The following is a 14,945-nucleotide window of genomic DNA, read 5'->3' on the forward strand; positions in this document are numbered from 1 at the left end:
GCATGTTTCCACTACATTGCAATGGATGGGAAAAAATATATTGTAGCTGAGTAGCATGCAGGCCAGTCAATCTCAAAAGTGATCGTATATGCATGATTTGTTTAGGTAACCTGTTTAAACATGCTGACACGTTGCTCTGCTTGGTTAAAAAGCACCAGAGCTGCGTTCTTGAATGATCCAGCTTGATTTTACTCCTGTGAGAAGAATGGTACGCAATGGAGTTAAAACATGGTACCTTTTTTTTTTGTTGTTGTTTTTTGAGTACTGGACACAGAAGAAGTATAGATTCCTACTTATTTAAATATGTGTTTTCAAGATATGTTACACGTTGGCAAAACATAGCATTTATTGTTATTGATTGTCCTTATGTAAGGACATATTAAAAGAGATAAAACTAGAATAATATCTGAAGATCACAGATGTGTATTGGACTTGGGCCTGAAATTTAAAGGAAAAAAAAAGGAAAGAAAGAAAGAGAGAGAAAGCTACACCTACAGCATGTATATTTGAGCTTTAAGAGTCCTTTAAATGCTAGTAATTAACAGAGATATATTTTTCCTTGCAATTTATTTTCAAGGTTATTTCTAGTCTTCTCTACATGCTAAACGTGTATGTAGGATATGCTTTCAGAAAGAAGCCACACGGCAAAACAAAATCAATTTACTGAGTCAAACATGAAAACTTCTGGGTAAGCAATATCAATAATTTAAGGTACATTATGGATTGTAACAGACGTTGTTACCCAATTCTTTAATATAGCATAGTGAAAAACCAGGTATCTTCAATTTCTGCATAATTTCCAGGCAAGGTGTAGATTTATCAGTTATCCAACCAGGAAAAAATTACCATCAATATCATCAGATATTCCGCAAAACCAAGATTTAAACACACTAAGGCCAGTATCCTTCTTTCACGTTAATAGTAAGCAAAAGATATAGCTGCTGTTCAGCAGCTATAAATATTTTCTGTTTCACTCTGAGGAGGTCTTTTGTTAATCTAAGATCTTCTCATCTGAAAGGTTAACATAACACACAAAGAAGTACAACCTCCAAAAAGCAGATGGAGGACATCGAGTGTCAGGAAATGAGTTGTTCAGACAGCAAACAAGTCTAATATTATTAAATACTTCATTGTACAATAAAAGAAACACTTAAAGAGTCAACTTATTACACCTTTCAAATTTAATGTAATTACACTTTGCTACAACAAGCTTATTTCTAAAATTTGGAAAGAATAAGGCAAAATCATCTTGTTCAAAACCCCCATAAACAAGAAGTAAACATTGCATTTTTTCTCATCCTGTTTATTTGGTAAATTCACCTTATAGTACTGCCATTGTTCCCTTGGCTTTTCCTAATCATTCTAACTTTAGAACTGGAAAATTTACTGCTCTGATTAGCCTGAGTTAGTACCTTGTTAGCTTATCCTATACTAATAATTCTGAGCTCAGTAAGCTTTAAAAATCAGATACGAAGGGCGTTATTATTTTAAGATAACCTTTTTTTTTTTTTTAATAGCAGTTTACTTTCATCCTCACTTCATGTAAATATTATGATGATAATATACTAAGGCAGTATGCCTTATGTCTGTTTAATTAAACATATGTATCAGTTTATCTATCCACCTGAAAAATTTAGAAAACCTTGCTTTTCAAAACACTTTTATAAATTGTTTTATATGTCTTTATATAATTCTGCTTGGATTTCCTACTCTCTTTAGCTACACTTTTCCCAATTCATCACAATTTATTCACTTTCAGTCTAGTCTAACAATTTCAAATTGTAATCACTTTCCATTTCTAAGCAGGAAGAGCCATACTATGAAAGAATACAAGTGTTATATGTCAGAAGATCAAAACAATTCATTCATACAAAATGTAAACAATTTAAATCTTACCTCCTTACTTTCCTCCAAATCTGAGTCACTGCTAAACTCTTCTGTATTTAGATGTTCAAAATCAGATTCTCCAACAGCTATTGGTACCGTAACAGTAAGGCTTGGGTTGCTTATGAATGGTGGATAATCACTGCTACCTACAACACCGGCTGTTCCATTCTCATTTCTGTGATAAGTTGTATCTATCCTTATTTCAGCAATGGTACAGTTGGAAATGCAATGGTGTCTCTCATCATTCAACTGATCTGTTGCTGTTCTTTCATTTACAACTCTTTGTTTCCCCCAACAAGATTTTTGGACACATTCACCTGCTTTTTTCTTCACATAATCTATTCCCTTCTGAATTCTTGCAACAGCAATCTGTAAATTATTCATTTCGTTATCATCCTCTGTAGGAGAAAGGCTGTCTGAACTAAATGAACTCAGCAGCAAGGCCAGAAAAAGGTTCAACACCTAAAAACAAAGACAATAGAGCTGAGTTTTCTCAATTTTTCATTGACGTATTTCTTCTATCACCTATTATGAACAGCTTAGAAATGCTCTCCTCTGCTGTATATGATTCTGGAAACTAAATAGTAAATAACACGTAAATGCAACGTAAACACAACACCTGCTCTATACTCAATGCAGTTGCTTTTTGTGGTTTTACGTTGCTGTATGACTACAAAGACACTTGTAAATTCCAGTTCTGCTCATGTTTGTGAAAGGGTATTAAGGCTAGAAATTAGTATCTTTGGTACTGACTGCACAGATCCAAAATGTTTAACTTCTCTTGCACAGAGAAGCCCTCTGCAGCAAGGCATAGCTGATCTGTCCAGAAAGAGCTTTCTGAAAGGCTGGTCCAAACCCACACAAGTATTTTGCTGTATGTGACTTAAAACACATGAAGCAACCCCTTCCCCAAATCTTACTTAGCTCTCATCCTCTTCCCACTGTAAGACAAAACATAGAATAAATTTCAGTTTACCCCAGAGTTTACCAATGGCTCAAAAGTTACTAAGATTGAAGTAGCCAAGGAACTTGTATAGTAGCAGCTCAAATTCTTTAGATCAGGCTCTTCTAGGCACCTCTGAAGAAAACAGGGTAAAAAGTACATGTTGGGAATACAGAAAGACAACTGGATAATAGAGCCCTGAAAACGGAGTAGAGACTGTCTACTCAAAATAAATAAATGAAAAAAATCTGCTAGAGCTAAGGTATAAAATAAGAATACAGTGAATACTGTAAAAAATTCAGAGTTCAATACTACATTCCACAGATTTCTCTCTTGTAGTTTACAAAGCTATTTGAGCAGGATATGTTGCTTGGCAACTCATTTCATTATTTTTATTATAAGACAATAGATTTGCAGAAAATCCTGGACAAACTGGCCGTGCTACTAGTAGCATGACTGGTTTCATAATCAGCTTATTCCTATTAGAAATGTTATTACTAAAGAATGAGACCAGGATGGCTAATTCAAGAGCTCTTTTGCTGCCAACAGTTGCCTAAAGAAAAGATCTAGAACTGCATGGAAAGATTCTGTGGGTAATGAGAAAAGCAGAGAAAAAGGCTGAGCAGCGAAGGCCTCAAATGCTTAATAAATATAAAATATTTTAAAATAAATTTTTGCATGTTAATGTACAAACTGGTCTGATACTTTCAGAGAAAAAGAAGATGCAATAAAAAATGCTTTTAAAATCATAGAATTATAGAATATCCCAAGTTGGAAGGGACACAAAAGGATCATTGAGTCCAACTCCTGATGTTTATAAAAAGCACCTAAGAAGTGGCAAGAAAAAAGTTGAAGAGTTGAAAATGTGAAGTATTTCCATCTGTTTTAATGCAAAACTAGTGCCTTCCCATTCCAGTTTCCTTACCCTATCTGTGTAATGTGTTAGGAGCAAGCAAGGTTTAAAATGGCTTTATCTTCAGTCTAAGAATTTTAAAGCAGCCATTTGGACAGAAAAGAGTAGGGGAAAAAAAAAAAAAAGAAAATGAAAAATGGGTATGTGTGATTGGAAGTGTGCTTAGGAAGAAAGTCCTTTTCTGCAAAAAGCAAACTTCCATTTTGGGAGCATAATATTTGTGGGGCCCATCCTACTCTAAGTAACAAGTACTAGTCCATAAAAATCTGAACACATGAAGCTTCTCCCTCTCACCCATATTCTCTGAATTGTACTCCATATCGTGACAGGCCATTTGTTAATTTTGAGGATTCCACATAGGACCAGAAATTTAACGAGCAGAAAACTCTATTTCAGAATCCATATTCATAACATTGAAAGTCATAGAAAACATTTAAGTAACACATTTAACACTATAAACCACTTAATTTCTGGTTCCGTTACCATTCTTTCTCTACATGAATTCTCAAATTATTCTGGCTACATACCACTAGGTTTCCAATCACCATGACCATCATGAAGACAGTAAGGCACATAGGTTGGCCTGCAACCTCCATGCAGTCCCACATCGTTTCTATCCATTCTCCACACAGCACTCGGAACACAATCAAGAAAGAGTGGAAAAAGTCATGCATGTGCCAGCGTGGAAGTACACAGTCGGGGGAGATCTTGCAGACACATTCTTTGTAGTTTTTCCCAAACAGCTGCATCCCAACCACAGCAAAAATGAACACAATGATGGCCAGCACCAGGGTCAAATTCCCCAAAGCCCCTACTGAGTTGCCAATAATTTTTATCAGCATATTCAGAGTTGGCCAAGATTTTGCCAATTTAAAAACTCGAAGCTGAAAAATGAAAATACAGAGACATTATTTATAAGTAGTTATAAAAATGCTATAGAAATAAACAGATTACAGACCAGTGTCTCTTAATAATAAGGAAAAAAAAAAAAAACAAACAACTAAATAACCTTCAACAGGTTTCCAACATCCATAGCTTATACAGAAACAGGAGTTTCATAAAATCCACTCTTTTTAGGCTTATAAATTTTTGACCTTTTTATCCTTATCTTTTGTATAGCATATCTGTATTCTCTTCTACATGAGTGAAACAGCACACTAGTGGAATTTATTTAGCTAGTGAATTCTGAACACAGCAGCACATCTCAACCATTTTGTACAGAAATGCATTCAAAAAAAAAAAAAAGGTGCAACAGAATTCTGCTGAAATAAAAAAAAAGAAGATTCTGAAACCTTGAAGGATGCATCTTAAAAAGTATATTGTCTCCAGCAAACAGACCTACAGTCTGGAAATAAACCTACAGTCTGGAAATAAAAGCCAAACATAAGCCCTAAGTCAAAGCTTTCAACTTATGAAGGAAAAACGTATAACTCTCACTCTTTCCACCCAAAATAAAAACTATATAAAAACATATTTTGTTTTTGAATACATGCAAAATATGGGAAATACGTTTCTAATTTAATTTCTCTTTTTAATTTTTTTTCTATTAAAATAAAGCATTATTTTTTTGCCAAGAGGAAAAATAATCTGTTAAAATTAATTTATGAAATTTATAAATCCTGCATTTTAAAAGAACAATTTTTTAAAAAAGAATAAACTTTTGACAATTTCCACATTGGAGCAGACAGAAGACTACAAATGTTTTATTTATTTACATCTTCTCTCAGTATGCACTAAGTAAATTGTACACTCACTGTGCTGTTACCCATTCATGTTAATACAATTAGAACAGTATCACAGTTCTTTCCCTTGACAAACACTTAGCTTCTTCTGAACCACAAAATGGAACACATTATTCCATGATAACAGAAATAATTTTGTAAAACCTGTTTGCAGAGATATCCTGTGACAGTTCAGAAAAAAAAAATAGTATTAATGTAATATTAAATATATGAGTATAAAAATACTGTGTCTATTTACATGGGTACAATTAAAATTCCGAATTCCATACATAATTACAATCATTAATTTATTTACCAATCTGAATGATCGTAGAACAGATAATCCATCCACACTTGACAGAAAAAGCTCCACCAAACTAAGGGTCACTATAAAGCTATCAAAAATATTCCAGCCAACTTGGAAATAATAAAAAGGATCCATGGCAATTATCTTGAGAACCATTTCTGCTGCAAAAATTCCAGTAAAAACCTAAAAGAAGAATGTTTATTTTTACTTAATAGATGAGTATGAATAAGTTAAACCAGAAGACCAAAAATGACTTAATAGCAACAACCTTCTTACAGCAGGATGTCAATAAGGAAAATCATCAAAAGTTGAACATAACAGAGAAGTGGCAAAATCAAAAGGAACTGTAGAGTAACTCTATTAACATTTAGTTAAACTTAATGAGTCTCTAAATGCATTTAGTGACTCATGAAGAATAATCTATACCTAACGGGCCTCATGTTTGCTTCCCACATCTGCCCTATATTTAATTAAAAGAACATTCCCCAGCAAGATAATAAAGTCTCTCTTGCCACAATGGAAGCTGCTTTAGCTAACGTGTGGAAAAAATATGAATTGGTCATAAGGTGGAGAGTGATGTGCTATTTACTCTTCAGGAGAACTCACAGTAAAATTAGCACGTCTTTTCTTGCTAGCTGCAAAAAAAAAAAAGGCCAATTCTGTCAAGGCTCATGTTTGAAGCAAAACCTTTCAGCCTCTGACAGAAGCAGAAGGCAAACAATACTTCTGAAAAGGGAGTAAATTCATTGTATTTACTGTAAGTGTATGCCCACCAGCATCTACAGAACTGCAAAAACCATGTTTAACTAGAAATATAAAAAAGCTTATTACAAAAATCAAGAATATCTGTCAATCTTTCAAAGAGTTCAAAAAGCAAGAAATCAACTGCTGAAACTACACAAATACTGTTCTCCTCAAATACACCCTGAATCTTTTTTTAAGATGGCAGTATGACATGATTATCTTCCACAATGATCTCTTACACCATGTAAACAATTGAACTACCTCTGTATTGGCTAAAAATATCAAGATACAATTCCAATGTTGTAATTCCAATTAACATCTCTGCATTTAAGCCAAATGTATTCCCAATACTGGAATTTCATTTATTGTAATAACTGAATTACACCACAATCAGCAGAATTTCCACTTAAAATGAGTATAAGTGAGAAGTATAGCAGATGATCTATAGCATTGACATTATAAAAACAAGCAAAGAAATAAACCAAACCACCTACAGGCAGGATACAAAACTATCTCACAGGGAAAACAACTGTATCGACATTCTTGGTATAAGTCACAAGTTCTTTGCTTTCCAATTTATTATGGACCAGTCGAAGCAACGCTTTGAACAAAATTACAACTAAACAAAACAAAAAAAAACAAAACAAAAAACAAACAAACAAACAACAACAACAAAAAACAGTGCAAAATATTAATCCATAACAATATTCAACAGCTGGTGCTTTGGTGCTTTTAGTGATACTTACAGTAGAAAGTATCTAATTTGGCGCCTACTTTTCTTGCAAAACTAAACAAAATCAAGTCAGATTTCTCTTTTGATTTTCTGTCATCCAAATTCTGGTCATTGAAAACTCTATTTGCAGAAATGTCAATGTGGAAAATCATACACTTCAATACAACATACCTCAAATGTTATTTTTAGACTATGTTTAATAAAAATAAACCTTTAACATGTTGGATGGAACCATGTACATTATGGGATGATGATAAAAATAATAAAAACAAAAGTAATTATATTTCAAAGAGAAACAATGTTCAGACTGCATCAAATTAAATCATTTGGACTTACCTGATTTCCTATTTTAAGTGTATTGTTAAAAGCTTCAGTCATTGGATAATGTTCCATGGCCATAAACAGTGTGTTTAAAATTATGCAAACAGTGATAGCAAGATCAACAAGTGGATCCATTACAATCAATGAAACTATACTCTTCACTTTTAACCAAGGCTCCCAACAATTCCAAATCAAGAAAGTGTGGGCAAACTTATACCAGCAGGGTGGACATTTTTGCCTGGATTCTTCAAGTTCTGAGGGGAAAAGAAAAGAAATGCAGAGTAAGCAAGTTGTGAAGAAAGCGACATTTTTGTTTAGTCTGCTTTTTCATGTTTATATTCCTGGAACCATTAAGGATGTTTGGAGGAACCTTCTTAGAAATTATAGTTGCTGAATGAAATAGTTTCAGAAGACTAGAAGAAAATCAATACAGGTTTTCAGCTAATAACTGAAAAAAAATTGTCTGCTTGTCACACAACCTTGTTGTCAAAAACACCTTATTTAAATTTAAGGACACTTTCCACAGAAAAACATCCAACTTCACAGACCCCTCAAATTTCTAACTATTGATTTGCAAGAAAAATATGATTAATTTCAGCAAAAACAGTAAAAAAAAAAAAAAAAAGAAAAAAAAACTACTCAAGCTTTTTCGTGAATTTCAGTAATAATTTCACTACTACAAAAGAAATTACCACTACAAATTTCCTTCTTCCTATTAACTAAGGCCTGGCTTTTAATTTTATATTACCTTCTTACAGTATAGGTTACTGGAAGACTTATCGCAAGGCACTTCTTCCAATATGAGTAAGTAATACAGAACACATACGTTTTATGTTTTATTATACTTTTTTTTTTTTTAGTTTAGCCTGTTTATCAGACTCATTTCTGTTTTCATTTTGTCCTACCATTCATTTTATGCATTTGCAGTAGCTACTTATTTTTAGTCTTCTGTATTTTCATGTGATACAATACCTATGACTATCTCAAGAAAGTTCATTAATCTGTAGTTGTAACACACCTTCCATTGTATTTGTGATAATGCCAGCTATACTCATAGCTCTCTCTCTTAAATTGGGATCCTCCAGCAAATCCATTGGTATTTGATATGAACTTGGACGTCTCTTTTTTATATCAATTTCTGTAGTAGTGCTCTATAAAAAAAAAGGGGGGGGGGAAGGGAGGGAGATAAATATAATTCACCTTTAGAAATGCTGACAGAACAGGCATCAAAAAGACTCTTCACTTTCAATGAATTCATAATATACACAGGTTCATATTTGTGCTATGACATTATAATTTTTTCCACCTTTTTTTGTTTGTTTGTTTAAGGAAAATCTGTATTTTCAGGTATTTTCAGGTTATACTTTTGAATACTGTTAAGCACCTTATAAAATACCTTATCTAAGTCTTGACATTTAATTTCCAGAATATCTTTGCATTATAGTTTACTATTAACTTCTTACTAGATGTAAGGAAATTTTGGAGGAGGCCATGGCCAAAGAAACAAATTGATACTTCTCAGTGGAAGCATGAATTTTTCACTGGATTCACTGTGAATTTACTGGAAGTGTGATTTTTTCTGCTTCCTAGTCCCATGCTTTCTTTACCAATACTTAAATTCCAAACAAGTTCAATCATAACGTAAGATGTGATTTATGCTACGAAGTTTCTGCAATAGCAATTGTTTTCTGAAAGTAACTTTTACAGATCAGCCTTGATCTCTAATCCTGAAATCTGGAGTAATTAAAAACTTTCTTACATTGTCATCAGTTGTTGGTTTGTCTATTATCACCTCTGGCAGAAGCTGACCTGAAGGTGACAAGAGACACGGTGGTCCATCCACTAAGGAAACCACTCCATTGCAATCCACAGTGCTATGCATCTTTCCATTCAATGGAAAAGGTGTCGGCCTTCTTGACGATCTGCTGGCCTGGCTAATGTTACTACTGCGTCGTTCACTGTGTCTGAGCGGCACAAAAAGAGAACCTCTTCTGCTTCCATTATCCTCAAATGTGCTGTGCTCATCATCAGCAAAGTCATTTTCAGATCCTATCTCTCTTCCATGATCTCTAAAACTGAAAAGACTTGTTCTGCTACTACGTCTGGGAGAAAACAGGGAGCCACGAACGCTTAGTAAAGACTGTAAAGGAAATAAACAAAGTCACCAGCTGAAGATTTTAAATATACAGCATCCATATCTATTTTATACATATATCTATTTTATATATATATATTTATTTATTTATATATTTATTACATATATATATATATATTCCCCCAAAATATTTCAGCTTTACTCTTAATACAGTGCCTTAGATAGACTTCAGGCACATGAGAGATGAGAATCATCTGAATGGGTAAATTTACAGTACACTTAAAACAATTATCAGAGAACAAAAACTGAACATGCATGAGGCTATAGCAGTTTCCATCCCTGTATTATAGAGGAAATAAAGGCTTAATGCATCATCTACATGGATCATTAGAATTCATAATGTCAAATTACATTGTTTCATACTTCTATGCTGATGCATCACACTTAAATTTTCCTTTTATGAATTAAAAATGAATTTCTACTTCAATTGAACTATGCAAATGTACTACTGCTGTGCACCATGTCGAGACCCACCAGATCCCAAACAAGAAAATAACACCCAAACTCTTGTTTGACATAGTTGGTAAATAAAGTAATGCAAATTATTTTTCCTAGGTTGTATTACTTTACAAAGTTACAGCAAAGTTTGCTGCATATTACAGTTATCATAAATCCCAACAACATAAACTGCACTAATCACAGTACCTGGTGGGGTGATGTGAGCTGTGTTCCATAAGCAAGTTTGTTCCCATCAAAAGAAAAACGGAAACCTTTCCTTCTGATACTGCCATCTGATTCAGATTTTGAAAGCTTTCCCTCTTTTGTGTTACTCTCTTCTCCAGAGAGTTCCTTTTGCCTCCTTTTCTTCCTTCTATTTCTCCTTTCTTTGGCACTTTTTGAGCTAAGCTTGGATGCTTCTGAAGAACTATCTGAAGGTCCACCAATCCCACTTTCACCACTTAATTCTGTCATCTCTGCTGCAGCTGCTGCTATTGCCTGTCAAAGGAATTATTTAATTTATTTTATATTTTATTATTAATATTATTATATTTATATTTCATGCAACATCTAAAACATATGTGAATGATCAAATGCTTTAAAATTCCACAATCTTTTAAGAATGCTATAGTGCCTGTTTCTGAGGTTTATACCACATGACTTGTAAATGTGACAAAAGCCTAGGTGGATTTGAATTTAAAAAAGAAAAATAGCAGTAGATTATTTTTTTTTAATTTCAGTAATTGCAATTGCATGCAAAAGAGCTGAATGCAGTTATACTACGTTAATACAGTCTGTATTAACTTTGTAAACTGATTTTAGCTATAACTATGAACAGCTTCCCTAAGCTGCTATTAGGGAAAAACTCTGGAGGTATTACTTGCAGCTTGCAGTCTTAGATTCACTAGTGATAACACAGGTAGTATAAGTAAGTAAAATTTATGAACAAAAACATTTTTAACTTTAACCAAGGCTTGAGAAACATTTCACAACTACTAGAATTACTTTTAAGTTGAGAATTTGAGAAATTCACCATACCAGGTTACTAGATACTAGCTCCTGATAAGAAATGTTTATTAAAAAAAACTATTATTCCAATTTGTGTTTTCTATTCTCAGATCAGAAAATCATTAAAACTTTAGACATTAACCTTAAAAAAGAAATACACATTCCTCTATATATTTCACAAGTATTTTTAGACTGCTTTCTCCATGGCTTCTTATTACTTTTAGAATATATTAGATAATTGTTGGGTTTGTTCCAAATGAATCACAGAATCACAGAACGGTCTAGGTTGGAAGAGACCTCAAGATCATCAAGTCCAACCTCTGACTTAACACTAACAAGTCCTCCACTAAACCATATTGCTAAGTTCTACATCTAAACATCTTTTAAAGACTTCCAGGGATGGTGACTCCACCACTTCCCTAGGCAGCCTGTTCCAATGCCTCACAACCCTCTCAGTAAAGAAGTTCTTCCTAACATCCAACCTAAAACACCCCTGGTGCAACTTTAGCCCATTCCCCCTTGTCCTATCACCAGGCACGTGGGAGAATAGACCAACCCCCACCTCTCTACAGACTCCTTTAACGTACTTATAAAGAGCGATAAGGTCACCCCTGAGCCTCCTCTTCTCCAGGCTGAACAAACCCAGCTCCTTCAGCCGCTCCTCGTAGGACTTGTTCTCCAGACCCCTCACCAGCTTCATCGCCCTTCTCTGGACTCTTTCGAGCACCTCCATGTCCTTCTTGTAGTGAGGGGCCCAAAACTGAACACAGTACTCAAGATGCGGCCTCACCAGAGCTGAGTACAGGGGGACAATCACTTCCCTAGACCTGCTGGCCATACTGCTTCTTATACAAGCCGTATACCGTTGGCCTTCTTGGCCACCTGAGCACACTGCTGGCTCGTATTCAGCCGACTATCTACCAATGCTCCCAGGTCCTTCTCCACCTGGCAGCTTTCCAACCACTCATCTCCCAGTCTGTAGGTCTGCTTGGGGTTATCGTGCCCCAGGTGCAGGACCCGGCACTTGGCCTTGTTGAACTTCATGCAGTTGACCTCAGCCCATCGGTCCAGCCTATCCAGATCCTCCTGCAGAGCTTTCCTACCCTCGAGCAGATCGACACACGCACCTAACTTGGTGTCATCTGTGAACTCACTGAGGGTGCACTTGATCCCCTCATCCAGATCATCGATAAAGATATTAAAGAGGACCGGCCCCAGTACCGAGCCCTGGGGAACGCCACTGGTGACTGGCCTCCAGCTGGATTTGATTCCATTCACCACGGCTCTTTGGGCCTGGTTATCCAGCCAGTTTTTAACCCAATGAAGCGTACGCCAGTCCAAGCCACGAGCAGACAGTTTCTTGAGGAGAACACTGTGGGAAACGGTGTCAAAAGCCTTGTTGAATTCAAGGTAGACCACAACCACAGCCCTTCCCTCGTCCACCAAGTGTGTCACTTTGTCATAGAAGGAGATCAGGTTCATCAAGCAGGACCTGCCTTTCATAAACCCATGCTGACTGGGCCTGATCACCTGGTTGTCCTGTAAGTGCCACGTGATGACACTCAAGATAATCTGCTCCATGAGTTTCCCTGGCACTGAGGTCAAACTGACAGGCCTATAGTTTCCCGGGTCTGCCCTCCGGCCTTTCTTGTAGATGGGCGTCATGTTTGCTAGCCGCCAGTCAACTGGGACCTCCCCCGATAGCCAGGACTTTTTTATAAATGATGGTAAGCAGCTTGGCCAGCTCCTCCGCCAGTTCTCTCAATATCCTCAGGTGGATCCCATCTGGCCCCATCGACTTGTGCACATCCAAGTGCTGTAGCAGGTCGCCAACCATTTCTTCATGGATAGTGAGGGCCACATTCTGCTCCCCATCCCCTTCCACCAGTTCAGGGTACTGGGTATCCAGAGAGCAACTGGTTTTGCCGCTAAAGACTGAGGCAAAGAAGGCATTAAGCACCTCTGCCTTTTCCTCATGTTTCATAACTAAGTTCCCCCCACACCCAGTAAAGGCTGGAGATTCTCCTTAGTCCTCTGTTTTGCATTAATATATTTGTAAAGACATTTTTTGTTGTCTTTGACAGCAGTAGCCAGATTGAGCTCCAGATGAGCTTTGGCCTTTCTAATCTTGTCCCTGCACTGCCTCGCAACATCCTTATAGTCCTCCCGAGTGGCCTGCCCTCTTTTCTAAAGATTGTAAACTCTCTTTTTCCTGCTAAGCTCAAGCCACAGTTCTCTGTTCAGCCAGGCCGGTCTTCTTCCCCACCGGCTCATCTTTGGGCACGTGGGGACAGACCGCTCCTGAGCCATTAAGATTTCCTTCTTGAAGAGCGCCCAGCCTTCCTGGACTCCTCTGCCCTTCAGAACCACCTCCTAAGGGACTCTACCAACCAGTGTCCTGAACAGTTCAAAGTCAGCCCCCCAGAAGTCCAATACAGCGGTTTCACTGGTCTCCTTCCTGGCTTCTCCAAGAATGGAGAACTCTACCACTTCATGGTCATTCTGCCCAAGACAGTTTCCAACCACCACATCTCCCACCAGTACTTCTCTGTTTGTGGAGAGAAGGTCTAGTGGGGCACCTCCCCTGGTAGGCTCACTAACCAGCTGTGTCAGGAAACTGTCAGGAAGCTATCTTCCACGCTCTCCAGACACCTCCTAGACTGCTTTCTCTGGGCTGTGTTGTGCTTCCAGGATATATCTGGGAAGTTGAAGTCTCCCACGAGAAAAAGCGCTGACGATTTCACAACTTTTGTCAGCTGCCTGTAGAACTCCTCATCAGTCTCCTCATCCTGGTTCGGCGGTCTATAACAGACCCCCACCAGGATGCTTGCCTTGTTGGCCTTCCCACTGATCCTAACCCATAGGGACTCAACCTTATCATTCCCAGCCTCAAGTTCTGCGACATCAAAACTCTCTCTGATATAGAGAGCCACACCACCACCCCTTCCATGCTGCCTGTTCCTTCTGAAGAGCCTATAGCCAGACATTGCAGCACTCCAGTCATGAGAGTGGTCCCACCACATTTCCCTGATGGCAACCAAGTCGTAGCCTGCCTGCTGCATGATGGCTTCCAGCTCCTCCTGTTTGTTACCCATGCTGCGTGCATTACTGTAGATGCACTTCAGTTGGGCCATTGCCTTCTCTCCCAGCCTTGCCATTGTTCCCCCTGGCACAGCTCTAACAAGCCTTGTTTCAGCCCCATCCCCCTTCTTACTTAGTTTAAAGCCCTCTCAATGAGTCCTGCCAGCTCCTGGCCTAGGATCCATTTTCCCCTTAGAGATAGGGACCCATCTGCGGCCATCAGGCTGGGTGCCGAGTAAAGCGCCCCATGGTCAAAAAACCCAAAATTTCTGTGTTGGCACCAGCCTCTGAGCCACGTGTTTATCAGGTGGGCTTTCCATGTCCTCTCTGTACCCCTCCCTGCCACCGTAGGGATGGACGAAAATACCACCTGTACTCCTGCTCCATCCACTAACTGTCCCAGTCCCCTAAAGTCCTGTTTTATGGTCTTCAGGCTTCTCTCTTCAACGTCATCACTGTCAGCCTGGACTATTAAAAGAGGATAATAGTCAGAGGGGCAAACCAGGCTGGGAAGCTTTCTGGCAATGTCTCTGACCCTGGCCCCAGGGAGGCAGCAGACTTCCCTACGGGTAGGGTCAGGCCGACAAATAGGTCCCTCTGTTCCCCTGAGAAGGGAGTCACCCACAACAATCACCCCTTTTTTCTGTCCTGGTGGAGTCAGTCCTGAGGCATGGAGTTGACTTCCTAGGCATCC

At 37.6% G+C, this 14,945-nt stretch overlaps 1 protein-coding gene across 3 annotated transcripts in view; it reads right to left on the minus strand.

Moving 5' to 3' along the window:
* LOC101798011 (sodium channel protein type 2 subunit alpha) overlaps positions 1–14,945 on the minus strand; it is a 74,404-nt gene that overhangs the window by 24,401 nt on the left and 35,058 nt on the right. For 2 of the 3 annotated variants that reach the window (XM_027461352.3, XM_038182204.2), the window contains 7 exons: positions 10,370–10,660; positions 9,329–9,709; positions 8,588–8,720; positions 7,585–7,823; positions 5,781–5,954; positions 4,271–4,627; positions 1,897–2,349 (listed from right to left, as the gene is read on the minus strand). In XM_027461352.3, the coding sequence (XP_027317153.1) occupies positions 1,897–2,349; positions 4,271–4,627; positions 5,781–5,954; positions 7,585–7,823; positions 8,588–8,720; positions 9,329–9,709; positions 10,370–10,660 (2,028 nt within the window). Of the gene's footprint in view, positions 1–1,896; positions 2,350–4,270; positions 4,628–5,780; positions 5,955–7,584; positions 7,824–8,587; positions 8,721–9,328; positions 9,710–10,369; positions 10,661–14,945 lie in introns of those variants that run through there. The other variant, XM_072040909.1, reaches the window with a different exon arrangement.

This window comes from Anas platyrhynchos, chromosome 7, assembly GCF_047663525.1.
Source record: "Anas platyrhynchos isolate ZD024472 breed Pekin duck chromosome 7, IASCAAS_PekinDuck_T2T, whole genome shotgun sequence".
Lineage (NCBI taxonomy): Eukaryota > Metazoa > Chordata > Aves > Anseriformes > Anatidae > Anas > Anas platyrhynchos.